Raw genomic sequence first — 16,661 nt, 5'->3', positions numbered from 1 at the left:
TTTTTTTTTGTCTTTCCAATAGTGTGTGTGTGTGTGTGTGTGTGTGTGTATCTGTGTGTGTGTTATCTCTGTGTGTGTGTGTTAGTTGTTTCCAGAGTTCATATGTCATACCCTGAAGGCTCCATCACAATCTGTGCAAGGGGAGGCTTATGTCATTTGAAATTCCCAGGTGATTCTCATCCCATTCTGTCCTGTTGAGATGGAGAGCCTCTAGGGAGAGTCATCCCCAGCACCTGACACAGAATCTGGCGTATTGTAAGTGACTATCACATGTTGGATGATGGTGGGGACAAGGAATGATGAGGTGAGAAGTCTGTTTTTCCTTCAATGGACAATGTGTAGACACATCAAATTTGTGAGTAGTGGCTCAACATAATTAGAGTAATGTATTTAGAAACTGACGTGTTATCAGTGATGAGTGGATTAGATTGGAGGAGAGGGGTGGGGGGATAGCATATGTCACGCTGAATCCTGGGCAAAATGTTGTAGAGATTGCAAAGGATCTGGGGTAACCAGTAAAACTGCCTAGAGTGGAATTCCCTGGTGGCGCAGTGGTTAAGAATCTGCCTGCCAATGCAGGGGACATGGGTTCGATCCCTGGTCTGGGAAGATCCCACATGCCGTGGAGCAACTAAGCCCATGCACCACAACTACTGAGCCTGTGCTCTAGAGCCCGCAAGCCACAGCTACTGAGCCTGAGTGCTGCAACTACTGAAGCCCGTGAGCCTAGAGCCCATGCTCCGCAACAAGAGAAGCCACCACAATGGGAAGCCCACACACTGCAACGAAGAGTAGCCCCCGCTCGTCACAACTAGAGAAAGCCCACGCGCAGCAATGAAGATGCAACGGAGCCAAAAATAAATAAATTAATTAAAAAACAAAACAAAAAACTGCCCAGAATGACATTCAGACACCAACTTGAGGCACAGAAAGTCTTTATACGAGGTGCTGGGCAAGGACCTAAAAAGTCATCTCCAGGCTAGCAGGTGGCATAACTGCTCAGTGTTCTTCAGCTGGATGCCAGAGAACTCTTCTGCCTGCTATGGCTAGGTTGGTTCTAGTTATGCACGTCCAGACTGGAGTGGATCAGGGGTGTAGAGAATGGGGGAACTGTTCCTAGACCCAGTTTAGTCTGGAGTAGGACTGTCTGTGGGAGGGGGCCCGTTCTAGAACAGCTGCAATTCCTGACTGATCCACTTCAGACAGACTCTAATGCCTGGTACCACCAACCGAATTCTAGGCAAGAGTAAATGTATTGACACACTGCACAGCATTCATGAAGTCAGAATTTTGGAAAAGGTGAAACTGTCTTTCAGGCTTAAATTATTTCTGCAGTGTTTTGTCTGATTACAGCCTGCATTTAGAAGGTGCTTGTCCTTCACTTTCCCATCTCCTTTTAGCCTTTGTCAGTAACTTTGCAGGGTCTACACAGGTGGTTCCATTTGTAATCCATTTGACACAGCAAGACTCTCATAATTAATGAAGCTCTCTACAGCACTGCCAGTGACCTGGAATGTAGGACAGGAGAGGTGCTGAAGCAGAGGAAAGGACAGCGGGCTGAGAGCCAGGAGACCTGGATGTTGCCGGGAGGCTGCCAGGAGCTGGAGCCTAGCAAGGGAGTTTTCTTCTGTGCACCTCTGTCTCCAGCCTTAAACTGGAAGCACGGAAGCAAAGGTCCCGTCTCAAATAGAGGCATAATCACTAACCATTACAATTCCTGCTCTTGGCCACCTTCCTTTATTTGTCACTGAAAATCAATTTAAAGCATATTGTTTTTGAGTCAAGTTTTGATTCTGGTGGGAAGGCGGGAAGATAGGATTCAACCTTGAAATGCTAAAATCAACATGGAAGAGTTTTTGAGTTGAGGGACAGGATGGAGTCTGGAGAACAGGGGATTCAGAACATTTCCAGGGTGGGTTCCCCACCCGCACCCCATACGTGCCCGGCAGGATTTCCACATGGTCAGGGCTTGAGTAGGAAAAAGGGGGACCAGGAGCAGTATCTTTTCCCTTTTTCTCTCTGCTTCAAACTCACGTGTAAATGGAATGAAAAGAGAAAGGAAAGAAGCAGCCAGGAGGAAAACAGATGGCTCTCTATAATGCTTTTCATCCAGTTAGAATTATGTTTTGACAATAAGGTCCTACAGAAAAAAACTGGAACACGTTTTCCCACATTTCACCCCACACCATTTTCTGCATAGATTAGACCTGTATAATAAATAAATCACCTGAAATGAATTCCAGGAAGGTCATGGGGCAGCCTCTATGCTCTATCTTGGTATACGCAGAGAGAGGGATCTGACTGATCTGCTTATTAAAATAGTGCCGCATGCATCTGCTAAAAAATGTTCCCATGGTGACTCCAACAGACCTGCCTTCCTTCAGGCCTTCTCAGACACCCCAGTGGAGACTCGCATTCCCCTTCCCCACCGCTCCGCTCCCAGTGACGTCATGCTGTGAGTACCCATTAAACATGCCCAGAACAGAGATGTATCTTCACGTGCTAAGGGTTCCCATTTCTCCCCCAAATGAAGAAATCTTAATTTCCCACAAGACTTCACCTGAATTTTAAAAATTATTTTAAAATCATACAGCATTACTCCCTCCTGAAGAAGTCCTTCTATCTCCTAGCTTTTTCCTTTTCATGGCCCAAATGGATTTAGGAGTCAAGTCCTGGGCATCACTTGTTTCGATTTTTCCCTTTTCACTTGTGTTTTTACTCATAGTATCAGTCATTCATTACTATTATTATATTTTTAAAATGTATTTAAAATTCTAATTATTTTTTCCATTTATAAAAGTAATACAAAGTTATACAAAATATTTCTACTATAATTCTGGATTTTTTTGGCCACACCACTTGACATGTGGGATCTTAGTTCCCTGACCAGGGATCGAACCCACAACCCCTGCAGTGGAAGTGCAGAGTCTTAACCACAGGACTGCCAGGGTAGTCCCAGTATTTCTATTATACTTTTTATGATTATAAAAAATGTCCTAAGTAAAGAAAATAAAATTTCTATTTTTCCAATAATGCCTGATTCAAAAACTGTTTGATGAACTTTCACTAAATATAGAGGGAATGTTTCAGATATTTAATTTAAAATATACGCTATGGCATCCATGAAACTCAGCCTGTGGGGCCCTGGGTTATCCTCCTAAGCAACTGGATGTGAAGTAAAAGAAGAGGCCCACGTGCTGTTGGTGGGGGGGACTTTCCCTACATAATAAGAAGGTGAGGATAGCTTCAGGCATGAGCCCCAAATCCAAAGTCTCAGGGATCAATATTCTGGAGAGCTGGCTCAGGATCAACCTTTCATGGACGCTACACATAGTCTGCTTCAGAGTGAAATGTAGCAGGTATTGTTCAATTTGATGATGATTTGGAGTTTTCCTGAACTAGGTTGGTGGGCCAGCTGGTAAATATCAATAATAACAATAATAACAACAATAATAATAATGCAACTGTTGAGCACTTGCTCTCTGTAAGGTTGGTAGTAGGCATTGACAAGTCTTTAATCATTTAATCCTTACAACAATCCTCTGAAGTAGGTGGTCTAATTTCTTTTTCAGGGATAAGGAAATGTACATTTCCAGAAGTTAAACTACTGGTTCCAGGAAAATGGCAGAGCAAGCATCAGAACCCAAGGCTAGCCTTAACCATGCTTATTTCTAGCAGCAAACTTGCATGTTGTGTCCAGAGGGCTCTCATCACTACAACACTCTGTAGTAAAACACTGTTTTCTTAAAACCCTACAAAGCCTCCCAAACACTGTACCCATGACTCAAGCCAGGAACCCTTGGTCAGCAGGCCCTTCAGGGGGTGCTTGCGGTTACCTGATGCACCATATTGCCGGTCTCTTCTTTTCTTTTCTTTTCTTTTTTTTCTTACTTTTCTTATTATTCAATTTTATTTTATTTTTTACTTGAATTTTATTTCTTTTATACAGCAGGTTCTTATTAGTTATCCACTTTATACCTATTAGTGTATATATGTCAATCGCCCGCCTCTTGTTTTCTGTTACCTGCCTCTGTCCCTTGCAGCTCAGGTCACACTACACTGTCTGGGGTTCTCACCTCCACCTCTCCACCTTCTGCCACGCTGCTCCTTGAGCCAAGCGGAGCTCCTGCTCTGCTGCCAAATCCTCTCCCTCCTCACCCAGAGGCAAGCAGCACCCTGCCCTCCCTCCTGCCTGGGCTTTGCTTGGTGGAAACGAGGTGTATCTTTCTTACTTCTAAAAACCCTTTCTCCACCCTCTATGGACCACTCTCTGAAGCTGATGCTTCCCTTAAGGTTGCTCTGGCCATATGTGCTTAGTGAAAGTGATTATTATTAGTCCATTGTACATATCTTCAGACTCTGGGGCTGCAAAGTTGGTTGCAGGTTGAACAAACATTTAATGTTTATGCTGGGTGTTATTCTACTACGTTCTGAGCATTTCTCTAGGTACTGAAGAGAAAACAGTTAACAAAAGCATACAGAGGCCCTTCCCTCACAGAACTTACATTCTAGTGAATATCCCCTTTCCCTTTCTGTGTTTCTGCTTCCTTTCCTGGTGTATACTCCCATAGGATAGTTCCAGAGACAGGCTACCTGGGATCACATCCCAGCCTTTCTACTTACAGTTTGTGTGACCTTGGCCAAGTTAGTTAACCTCTCTGTGACTCAGTTTCCTGTAAATTGGGAAACATGAATAGCATTTCCCTCAAAGCTGTTATTAGACTTAAATAAGTTAATGTAGATAATACATCTAAAGTATTTAGGATAGTGGCTGTGATATTGTAATTTATATATATTTGGTCTTTGACCTCATTCTTGGCACAGAGCTACCAAAACTCTGGGAACTTCCTTAGAGAGCAATAAAGATCTTTTGTTATGTTAATGATGTGACTTTTGGAAAACACCTGAGGATGGGGGCTGGTTGCTAGGGGAACCAACTACGTGATTGGAGGGTTAGAAATTTCAATCCCACCCCCTGACTTCCAGGGAGGGGAGAGGGGCTGGAGGTTGAATCAATTGCCAATGGCCAGTGATTTAATCAGTCATGCCTGTGTAAGAAGCCACTATAAAAACTCAGAAGGACAGGGTTTGGAGAGCTTCTGAGACTGGAGAGGGTGGTGCTCCTGGAGAGGGCATGGAATTTCCGCGCCCTTTCCCCATGCCTTGCCCTATGCATCTCTTCTATCTGGCTGTTCCTGAGTTATATCCTGTAATAGTAAACCGGTGGTCTGGTAAGTAAAATGTTTCTCTGAGTTCTGTGAGCTGCTCTAGTGAACTAACTGAACCTAAGAAGGAGTTCATTGGACCCTCTGATCTATAGCTGGATGTCAGAAGCTCAGGTGACAACCTGGACTTGGGATTGGTGTCTAAAGTTGGGGGTGAGGGTGGGCAGTCTTTTACGACTACTGAACCCTTAACTCGTGGAATCCGACGCTGTCCCCAGTTAGTGTCAGAATTCAGTTGAACTGCAGGACACTCAGCTGGTGTCCGATAATTGCTTGGTGGTATGGAAAAACCCCCATACATTGGAATTGGACGCAAAATCACAGTGGCAATATATGTTAATTACTATTATTACTTTGTTTAGGTAACACACAACACGTAGATGGCAGGGATCTTCCTTTGGAAGTGTTCTTATTCTCTTCCACTTGGCTGTAAACTTCTTAAAGGCAAGGGCCAAGTCGTCAGTCCTTTTGTGTTTGCCACACATGGTGTAGTGCTTTTCACAGAGTATACAATGAATAAATGCTCTTGACTGATAGGGCCCATGGAGGTGTGTGCTGTGGCATCAGAGAGTTTCTCAGCTCCCCCTCAGAGCAAAACTGCATTCACCTGATACACTATTCTCATTCTCTTGTCTTCTCGAGGAAAGACAACTGTAGGCTCAATGCCTTCTATTGCTTGTGTAAAAAAAAAAAAAAAAAACTTGCTTTAATTTCTGAAGAAACAAGACCCAAGGTTATCATGTTAAAAACATCCTCTGCCTCAAAGAGAAATGACAAGACTCACCTTGATTTTTCAATGGTAAAGGCATAGTTTCCCTGAGTTTGCTTAAAAGGTTTTTCATTTCTCGCATGTCTCTGTAAAATTGATAAAAAGAAAAAATATCAGCTGTAAATTTTTGAAATGTAATCTCAAACCGTCTGTTCTGTGAGACAACTGAAGGACAAAGTCTGTGCCTAATTGTACCAGCTCGAGCTTCCAGTAGGCAAATATTTCATTTATTTTGCTTTTATAAGAAAAAAGAAAATCTGAGTTGGGTTGGCTCTGGAAAGAATAAGAACTACTCTGACAAACGTGTCCGCAGGGCATTCTGCTATAGGAGCCCTCATATCTGCCTTCAGTTGGACCTGGCTGAGATCAGAGAAGAGCCTCTGGTAATGAGGACAGTACTTCACGTTTCCAAGGGCTCGTGAAGGGCACGCAACTAGAACAACAGGGGAACCCTGGGCAAAGCTGAGGCTGGGTGATGATTTTCTTATCTGGTCCGAGGGCTGTCCTGCCTGTGTGGGTTCACTCCCTGTCGTCTCTCATTATCGTGATTGGAATTCAGAGTAACACAGCTGTTAAGCATTCCCAAGGGTCAACACATTAAATTGACTTGGAATGTTTTTAATGTGCAGCCCAGTTTGAGACCCACAGATTTCTTAGGGCAAAGTGATAGGGAGAAACAAGGAAGCCCCTTCCCAGACCAGGTCTACTGTGCCTACTTCTCCCAGTCACTCCCACCTCCTTTGCAGAATCTGAACTTTCAGGCTGAACTGAAATACCTCCAACGCTGAGGGCTAGACTCTCCTATTATTATTATCAGCCATAGCTTGCTCTCTGACAAGCTTACAAGGATTGGATAGAGATTCTGTGCAAGGTTTCTGAAAAGGAAAATGGCTTTGCTGAAGGATTACACACTGACCATGGCACTCTGGCAGATATTTCTTCCTGGGAATAGAGCAAAGCATTTTCTACTTTATAAATTAAGAGAAATCACTCATCATTTGTCTATAGCTCTATCAAACTGTGCCAAACAGCTTTATTGTTTGAATTGTTGGATTTCCAAGCATAGACAAAATCCCAGTTTTATTAATAGCACGTAATTACCACATGCTTCAATTTTCTATAAACACAGAAATTTGGTAATTAGCTTTAGAATTATATTACAATCTGAAAGTAGAACTACAATGGCTCTAAATGTCACTGTGTGATACATTTCTAAAAATAAAAAAATAGTGTTCATTATCTTGTCAATGACTCAACCCCACACACACAGAGCCCTTGATGGAATTGCCTAGTATTCATTCAGCTGCTTCGTGCTGGCTCTGGGGACATCAGTAGCAAAGGACAAGATATCAGTGTGAAGGCCAATAAACAAGGGGCTTGTCCCTCTGCCTCACAGAATGGAATTTTTAGCATCTAGATGCATTTATGATTATATTATTGTTATTGCTTCCTTTTCCCAAATGAAATAGAATCACTGTAGAATCTCTTCTTCCCAAGAAAGAAACTCCCTCTCTAGCCGTGAGCTACTGCTTGTTAAGACAAATGCATTAACTCACTTTGACCACTAAGGGGCCATCATCTACATCCTGTGAGAGTAAGAGAAGACAGCTCTTCGGAAAGCTGTCTGTGAACTGGACAGAGCCCTCAGCCCCTGACTGGCAACTGAATAGGCCATTCCATACACCTGAAATCTGAGAATCTACTGGAGGCATCTTTGCACAATTTTGAATTCTTCTCCCTTAAACAAATGGAAATTTTGGGACCCAGCCTGGTGAGTGAGCTGTGATGGGTATATAGATCCACCATTCTCCCTTCCCAAGGAAGCACTCCATTTTCATCTCCATGGAGATGCAAGGCTGATGGAGTGGGCTAAGCAGAGGCCTGGGAGCCCACATGTCCTGGAGGTTCTGCTGTCATTCTGCAGATGGATTTGGACCCCTCACCGTCTCTCATCTCAGTTTCCTGAGAGCTCTGTTTCTGAATCTGAAAGAGAAAATCTCGACTCTCTCTAGCCACTGAGTATTAACTAGAGGAGGATTGGCAGTCTATTTAGGGTAACTTCCCACTTACCTTTCAGTGTTCTCAATGTCTGTGGAAACCTGCCAGGAATGTTGCTGAATATCTACAGGGGATGATGAGGAGTCCTCTAGAGCAGGTGTTTCAGCACACTCGTCAATTTTGCAATCCAAACTCTTGGTTCCCCCTCCAGGCTCCTTTCCTAAGGGGGTTGGTGTTGGTAAAGAGAAGGGGATAAGAAATCATAAATGCAAATTCTATACCCAAGATATCATTGCAAACGTTGGCTATGCTTTGAGTCAAATGCTCCATTAACCCTAGAAACTTCTTTGAATACTACAATAATGTGTGTGTGTGTGTATGTGTGTGTGTGTGTGTGTATAGCATATTTTCACAACATTCTGGGAAAGGTATCTGAGGTCAATGCAACCTGAAGGTCAAGATTAAAGTAAGCGCCCTGCCTTTGATGGAGTATTTGTGCTTTGTAACCCATTCTTCATGAGTTAGATCGGATTAGCTACGGAGAAGAGATTCAGCCTGTGAAATTGTGCTGCTTTTTTGGTCCTCAGATGCAGGGGCAGGTAAAAGGGCCAGGAGCAGGTGACACCCAGCAGGAGGAATAGGAACCCCGCTGTTCCCTCTGATTCTGACACTAGCCCTCTGGGCCTGTGAGAAGCAGCAGAGATTATGGACCTGCCTTCCATTTCCTTGGCTCTCCAACCTCCTTCAGCGTATCATTCTATGAGGAGAGAGCCCAGTCTCAAGATCCAGCCTCACTCTGCTGAGACCACAAAGTGCAGTCAACTAAAGCACCATGTACTGGGTAGCCGTCCACAGTAGTGAACTGCCAATGCACTAAGACTTGTATTTACCGGGACTGATCTCAAGGGAATAAATCAATACTTTCTGGAAACAAATCTCCGAATTGGTTAGGCCATAAATTCATGTGAAATTAAGTGGGAGTTATAGTCTGTGGCCCTGATATCCTCTGTTAATGTCTTTTATTCTGCCTTGAACTTCTGGGTATCTGCAAGGGTGTATCTTGCTATCATGGGAATGGCATACGAGGCCCAAGAACTGGGTTTTAATTTTTTATTTGTGTGTGTGTGTGTTTTTCTGCTGTGCCGCATGGCTTGCGGGATCTCAGTTCCCTGACCAGGGATCGAACCTGGGACCCCAACAGTGAGAGCGCCGAGTTCTAACCACTGGACTGCCAGGGAATTCTCAAGAACTGGGTTTTATTTTTATTTTTTTAATATACCTTTATTGTAGTATAATTGCTTTACAATGTTGTGTTAGTTTCTGCTGTACAACAAAGTGAATCAGCTATATGTATACATATATCCCCATATCCCCTCCCTCTTGAGCCTCCCTCCCACCCTCCCTATCCCACCCTTCTAGGTCATCACAAAGCATCGAGCTGATCTCCCTGTGCTATGCAGCAGCTTCCCACTAGCCATTTTACATTTGGTAGCATATATATGTAAATGCTACTCTCTTACTTCATCCCAGCTTCCCCTCCCCACTCTGTGTCCTCAAGTCTGTTTTCTACGTCTGCATCTTTATTCCTGCCCTGCCACTAGGTTCATCAGTACTGTTGTTTTAGATTCCATATATGTGCATTAGCATATGGTATTTATTTTTCTCTTTCTGACTTCACTCTGTATGACAGACTCTAGGTCCATCCACCTCATTACAAATAACTCAATTTCGAAGAACTGGGTTTTAAACCTGGCTTTTTCAGTTGTTCATTAACTCACTCATAATATTTCCTGAGTGTCAGCTAAGTATCGGGTACTGGGTTTGGTACTAGAGAGACAGAGGTGAAAGAAAGGATAGTCTTTGTCTCATGGAGCTTAAAGTGCTAGAGATAGACAATTTAAAAAATATACAAATAATTATAAAGCTGTTGTATAATATTATGTAGTCTGGTATAAATGGTAGCTATATTGTTGTTTTCACTCTTTCAACCAGTTTTATTTGTATTATGTAGTTACATCTCCAGACTGGTTGTTAAGAAATCGTTACAGCCGGTATCATTGAATATTCATGAGATAGCAGCTCCACGTGGTTACCTCATAGCTCAATTTCCCTAATCATGATATGATTGTTTTTGTATGTTTAAAAAAATAAAAAATAAAACAAAAACACTTATGAAAAGGGAGGCTGTTTATGGTAAAATCTAATGGGAAGCTTTTCCCTTGGATTCCTGATCTGAAGGCGACTAGCAAAAATCTCATCCCTGTCATTTGTAACCCATGTAGTAGCAACACAAGGAGAAAGAGACAAGCAATTAACTGGTAATTAACTGTACAGCATTCATCAGCCTGTAGTAGAGATGGACCTCTGAATATTCAGCCAAAGCACAAACACAAGTTTACTGATGAAAACTTTTGATCCTTTTGTGTATACTTTATGCACATTGATCCTGGGTGATGGAATTGCTTTTCCAATTTTATGGTATTGCTGTTGGGTAGAAATTAATTAAGTACATAGCATATTACCATTAAGTACATAGCATATTACCATTTCCCAGTTGGAGGGCATTGACCTCTTAAAAGCACTTGCATTGAATCTCCTGGTAGAGTGCACACATGCAGTCCATTTGGCATCTACCTCTGAGCAGTCAGCCTTGGGATGTGAGTCTGAGCAGGAGCGGCTAGGACTTGAGAGAGAGACAAAAGGGTGGTGTCCCCCCAAACAGCCCTCTGCTTTTCAAAGCTCTAAAGGAGAGGGCCACCTGAAAGCACACATGGCTCCTGTTCTGCTCTTTTGGGTTTGAAATGCCATGGAGATTGGAGTATGGTTTGGACAGCAAATGGTGGATGAAGAAGATTCACACAAAGAAATTCTCTGCTTTATGGGCTCTGCTTGGCTTGGGGCCACTGTAGCCCCTACCCTGTGGTCAGGACCTTAGAGCCCAAAACTTTCATTCATGGGAACAGGGAGGACTCAAGGTAGTAGCGTGATGTTCCTTCTTGGAGTCCTCTATCTCCTTCATATGTATGCCTCTTATACACGAGCACATACGTAAAGTCCAATCCACAACCACTTTGTGTACACTTACTGCCTGTACTAATTCTACTTACATAAGACAAAAACATTCTAAAAAAAAAGTAACATAACTATTCATGTATTCCTGAAACATGCCTATGAGCTTGCAATGCCAAGTACACCCTCCTTTCCCTCATTTTCAGAGACTAGATATAACTCTGCTAATGCGGATGCACAAGAATGAAAAATTTGGATGCTGGACTTGCAGTTTGGTGCTTTCTGTTAGCTTACAAAATCTCTGCAGAATTTTGATTATATTATATCTTCTCTGGCTGGCACATCTTGAAAGACAGGAGATTGATAGGAATTGTAGGGGTTTTCAATTCCAGAACATACGTGGGGAGATCATAGTTGCTCTCATTTACTGATAGCACTGACTTTACGCTGAGCATCCTTTGCCACTACAGTCCCTGTTTATTGCCTTCATAGAACACTTATCACTAATAGAAAATTATCTTATGTATTTGCTAACTGGTTTATTATTTGCTCACCCCAACCCCACTCTCATCTCCCATCTCCCCATCTCCAAACTGGATATGTAAAGTCTGTAAGGCTAGGAACCTTATCTGTTTTCTTCAGTTCTGTAAGTCCAGTACCGAGGACGACGGCTTACACATCAGATGATTTCAACAGATATATGGCATCAAAAAAAGTAATTATAGTATATATGTTATGCAACTTTCTTTGCCACATTATTATGGTTAGAGATACTTTCATGTTAATGCATTCTGATTTATTTTATGCTTTTAAATGGATGCACAGTATCCCCTAGTAAGGCACTTACATTGTAATTCTTCCCTTTCTCCAGAGTATGCCAGTATTTGTATGGGACAGATCCTTTAAAGTAGAAAACTTGGAAAAAGTATATGTATTCACATTTTGTACTTTAATATATATTGCCAAATTGGCCTCTGAAAAGGCTATGCTAATTTACATTTGCCTTCCACCAACTGTAAATGAGAGAGTCTATTTCCCTACACCTTTGCCAGAACTTCATATTATCAATATTTAATTTTTGCTTATTTGATGAGGGAAAATAGAATCTCTCATTGAAGTTTATTTTCACCTCTTTTATTACTACTGAGATTAAATTTATTTTTCATAAGTGAATTGGCTACCTGATTTCTTCTTTTCATTTTCTATTCATATCATTTGTCCATTTAAAAAATAGGGCTGTCTTCAGGACCAGATGGCTTCACAGTCGAATTCTAGCAAACATTTAGAGAAGAGCTAACACCTATCCTTCTCAAACTCTTCTAAATTATAGCAGAGGGAGGAACACTCCCAAACTCATTCTACGAGGCCACCATCACCCTGATACCAAAACCAGACAAAGATGTCACAAAGAAAGAAAACTACAGGCCAATATCACTGATGAACATAAATGCAAAAATCCTGAACAAAATACTAGCAAACAGAATCCAACAGCACATTAAAAGGATCATACACCATGATCAAGTGGGGTTTATCCCAGGAATGCAAGGATTCTTCAATATACGCAAATCAATCAATGTGATAAACCATATTAACAAATTGAAGGAGAAAAACCATATGATCATCTCAATTGATACAGAGAAAGCTGTCGACAAAATTCAACACCCATTTATGATAAAAACCCTGCAGAAAGTAGGCATAGAGGGAACTTTCCTCAACATAATAAAGGCCATATATGACAAACCCACAGCCAATGTTGTCCTCAATGGTGAAAAACTGAAACCATTTCCACTAAGATCAGGAACAAGACAAGGTTGCCCACTCTCACTGCTATTATTCAACAGTTTTGGGAGTTTTAGCCACAGCAATCAGAGAAGAAAAAGAAATAAAATGAATCCAAATTGGAAAAGAAGAAGTAAAGCTGTCACTGTTTGCAGATGACATGATACTATACATAGAGAATCCTAAAGATGCTACCAGAAAACTACTAGAGCTAATCAATGAATTTGGTAAAGTAGCAGGATACAAAATTAATGCACAGAAATCTCTTGCATTCCTATACACTAATGATGAAAAATCTGAAAGTAAAATTAAGAAAACACTCCCATTTACCACTGCAACAAAAAGAATAAAATATTTAGGAATAAACCTACCTAAGGAGACAAAAGACCTGTATGCAGAAAATTACAAGACACTGATGAAAGAAATGAAAGATGATACAAACAGATGGAGAGATACACCATGTTCTTGGATTGGAAGAATCAACATTGTGAAAATGACTCTACTACCCAAAGCAATCTACACATTCAATGTAATCCCTATCAAACTACCACTGGCATTTTTCACAGAACTAGAACAAAAAATTTCACAATTTGTATGGAAACGCAAAAGACGCCGAATAGCCAAAGCAATCTTGAGAAAGAAAAATGTAGCTGGAGGAATCAGGCTCCTGGACTTCAGACTATATTACAAAGCTACAGTAATCAAGACATTATGGTACTGGCACAAAAACAGAAATATAGATCATTGGAACAGGATAGAAAGCCCAGAGATAAACCCACACACATATGGTCACCTTATCTTTGATAAAGGAGGCAAGAATATACAGTGGAGAAAAGACAGCCTCTTCAATAAGTGGTGCTGGGAAAACTGGACACGTGCATGTAAAAGTATGAAATTAGAACACTCCCTGACACCATACACAAAAATAAACTCAAAATGGATTAAATACCTCAATGTAAGGCCAGACACTATCAAACTCTTAGAGGAAAACATAGGCAGAACACTCTATGACATAAATCACAGCAGGATCCTTTTTGACCCACCTCCTAGAGAAATGGAAATAAAAACAAAAATAAACAAATGGGACCTAATGAAACTTAAAAGCTTTTGCACAGCAAAGGAAACCATAAACAAGACCAAAAGACAACCCTCAGAATGGGAGAAAATATTTGCAAATGAAGCAACAGACAAAGGATTAATCTCCAAAATTTACAAGCAGCTCATGCAGATCAATATCAAAAAAACAAACAACCCAATCCAAAACTGGGCAGAAGACCTAAATAGACATTTCTCCAAAGAAGATATACAGATGGCCAACAAACACATGAAAGAATGCTCAACATCATTAATCATTAGAGAAATGCAAACTAAAACTACAATGAGATATCACCTCACACCAGTCAGAATGGCCATCATCAAAAAATCTACAAACAATAAATGCTGGAGAGGGTGCGGAGAAAAGGGAACCCTCTGGCACTGTTGGTGGGAATGTAAATTGATACAACCACTATGGAGAACAGTATGGAGGTTCCTTAAAAAACTAAAAATAGAACTACCATACGGTCCAGCAATCCCACTACTGGGCATATACCCTGAGAAAACCATAATTCAAAAAGAGTCATGTACCAAAATGTTCATTGCAGCTCTATTTACAATAGCCAGGACATGGAAGCAACCTAAGTGTCCATCAACAGATGAATGGATAAAGAAGATGTGACACATATATACAATGGAATATTACTCAGCCATAAAAAGAAACGAAATTGAGTTGTTTGTAGTGAGGTGGATGGACCTAGAGTCTGTCATACAGACTGAAGTAACTCAGAAAGAGAAAAACAAATACCGTATGCTAACACATATATATGGAATCTAAGGAAAAAAAAAAAAAAAAGGTCATGAAAACCTAGGGGCAAGACAGGAATAAAGACACAGACCTACTAGAGAATGGACTTGAGGATATGGGGGTGGGGGGAAGGGTAAGCTGTGACAAAGTGAGAGAGTGGCATGGACATATATACACTACCAAATGTAAAATAGATAGCTAGTGGGAAGCAGCCACATAGCACAGGGAGATCAGCTCGGTGCTTTGTGACCACCTAGAGGGGTGGGATAGGGAGGGTGGGAGGGAGGGAGACACAAGAGGGAAGAGATATGGGAACATATGTATATGTATAACTGATTCACTTTGTTATAAAGCAGAAAGTAACACACCATTGTAAAGCAGTTATATGCCAATAAAGATGTTAAAAAAATAAAAATAGGGCTGTCTTGTTGATTTGTAAGAATTCTCTCTATGTAATAGTTACTGATCATTTCCACTGCAGGTGAAACTATAAATTACTACCATCTGAGATTTGGAACTTTATTGAAGGATGACTCATTGATTACTTTTTCAGTACTGTCTAGGTTTAATGGATTATTAAAAGATTTTACTCTTCTTGAGTTAAATTTGATAACTCATTTGTCCTAGAAAATTATTCACTAAATACATTTTTAATAATATGGTTTTCTATTGTAACAGTTTCATATCTCTAATGCTGTGTATTTATGGCTTACAGTTTCTTTGTACACCACTGTTTCTTGGATTCCATATCTTCCTGTTTCTTGGATTCATTTTAATTTTGCTGGAACATATCTTTGGCTAATTATTTCAGAGGAGATCTCTGAATACAAAATTTCTTAGTCTTTATATTACTGAAAATACTTTTTCTTCTCTATCTCTCTCTTGCTGCACGCACACTTAAATTCTAATTGGCTGGATATAAAAATCTATGTTCTAACTAAGTTTCTCTCACAACTTGGATATTGTTCCCTTTCTTCTATCTATATCCAAGGATGCTATGTATGTAGCCTGTTTATGGCCCTCTGAAAATTTTTTATCTTTAAACATTTGAGTTATGAAATGGTTCCTAAATATGTCTAGCTATGGGTTCTTTATATATTACTCCTTTTTTTTGCATTTGATTGGCATTTGCAATCTACTTTCACCAATTTTTTATTTTGAAAATTTTCAAACCTATAGTAAACTTGCAAGAATAATACAATGAATATCCAAATATTCTAGTTTAACCAATTGTTAATATTCAGCCATATTTTTCTTTTATCTCTCTTGGTCTCTGTGGGTGTGTGTGTATTATATATATATAGGTTTCATATATATGGATTATGTGTATAACGTGTATATGTATAAATGTATAATATATATAATTTTTTGTTGAACCATTTAAGAGTTGCAGACATTAATGTTACTTTATCCCCAATACAACATATAACTCCTAAAGAACAAGAATGTTTTCCTACATAGCCTTAAAACAATTAGCACATGAAAAACTTTATTTAATTTTGATTTAAATGATTCAATTCAATTTGATACAATGTTATTGTTTAATATATATATATTCTATATTGAAATTTCCCCATTTGTTCCAGTAATGTCCTTTATAGCTTTTTTTTTTTACATTGAAGGATCCAAATAAGGATTATGTACCACATTTAATTGTCATGTTTCTTTATTCTCTTTTAATCTAGAATAGCATCCTTGTCTTTTTTCATTTTTCATGACATTGATATTTTTGAATAAAGAGACCAGGCCAGTTGTTTTAAAGAATGTCTTTAAATTTGGATTTGTCTGATTGTTTCCACAAGTCTAGGTTCAGAGTAAACATTTTTTGCAAGAATATTATAGAAGTGATATTGTGTCCTTTTTAGTGCATTGCATTAGAAAGCATACGTGTTTGTCCCATTATTAATGATGTTAGTTAAGTATTGACTACTTGGTTAAGGTGATTTCTTCCAGCTTTTACCATGGTAGAGGACTCTTTTTCCCTTTGTAATTATTAAGTAATCTATGGAGTGATTTATTAAGATGTTATAGCCTTTTC

At 40.1% G+C, this 16,661-nt stretch overlaps 1 protein-coding gene across 2 annotated transcripts in view; it reads right to left on the bottom strand.

Annotated features, from left to right (window-relative positions):
- Positions 1–16,661, bottom strand: part of LOC118893298 (regulator of G protein signaling 7 binding protein) — a 117,704-nt gene that overhangs the window by 13,571 nt on the left and 87,472 nt on the right. The window contains exons 4-5 of one of the 2 annotated variants that reach the window (XM_036848675.1): positions 8,065–8,212; positions 6,010–6,080 (exon numbers count right to left, since the gene is read on the bottom strand). In XM_036848675.1, coding sequence (XP_036704570.1) covers positions 6,010–6,080; positions 8,065–8,212 — 219 coding nt within the window. Of the gene's footprint in view, positions 1–6,005; positions 6,081–8,064; positions 8,213–16,661 lie in introns of those variants that run through there. The other variant, XM_036848676.1, reaches the window with a different exon arrangement.

The sequence above is a fragment of the Balaenoptera musculus genome, chromosome 3, assembly GCF_009873245.2.
Source record: "Balaenoptera musculus isolate JJ_BM4_2016_0621 chromosome 3, mBalMus1.pri.v3, whole genome shotgun sequence".
Lineage (NCBI taxonomy): Eukaryota > Metazoa > Chordata > Mammalia > Artiodactyla > Balaenopteridae > Balaenoptera > Balaenoptera musculus.
This window is presented reverse-complemented; position numbering and strand designations above follow the sequence as displayed.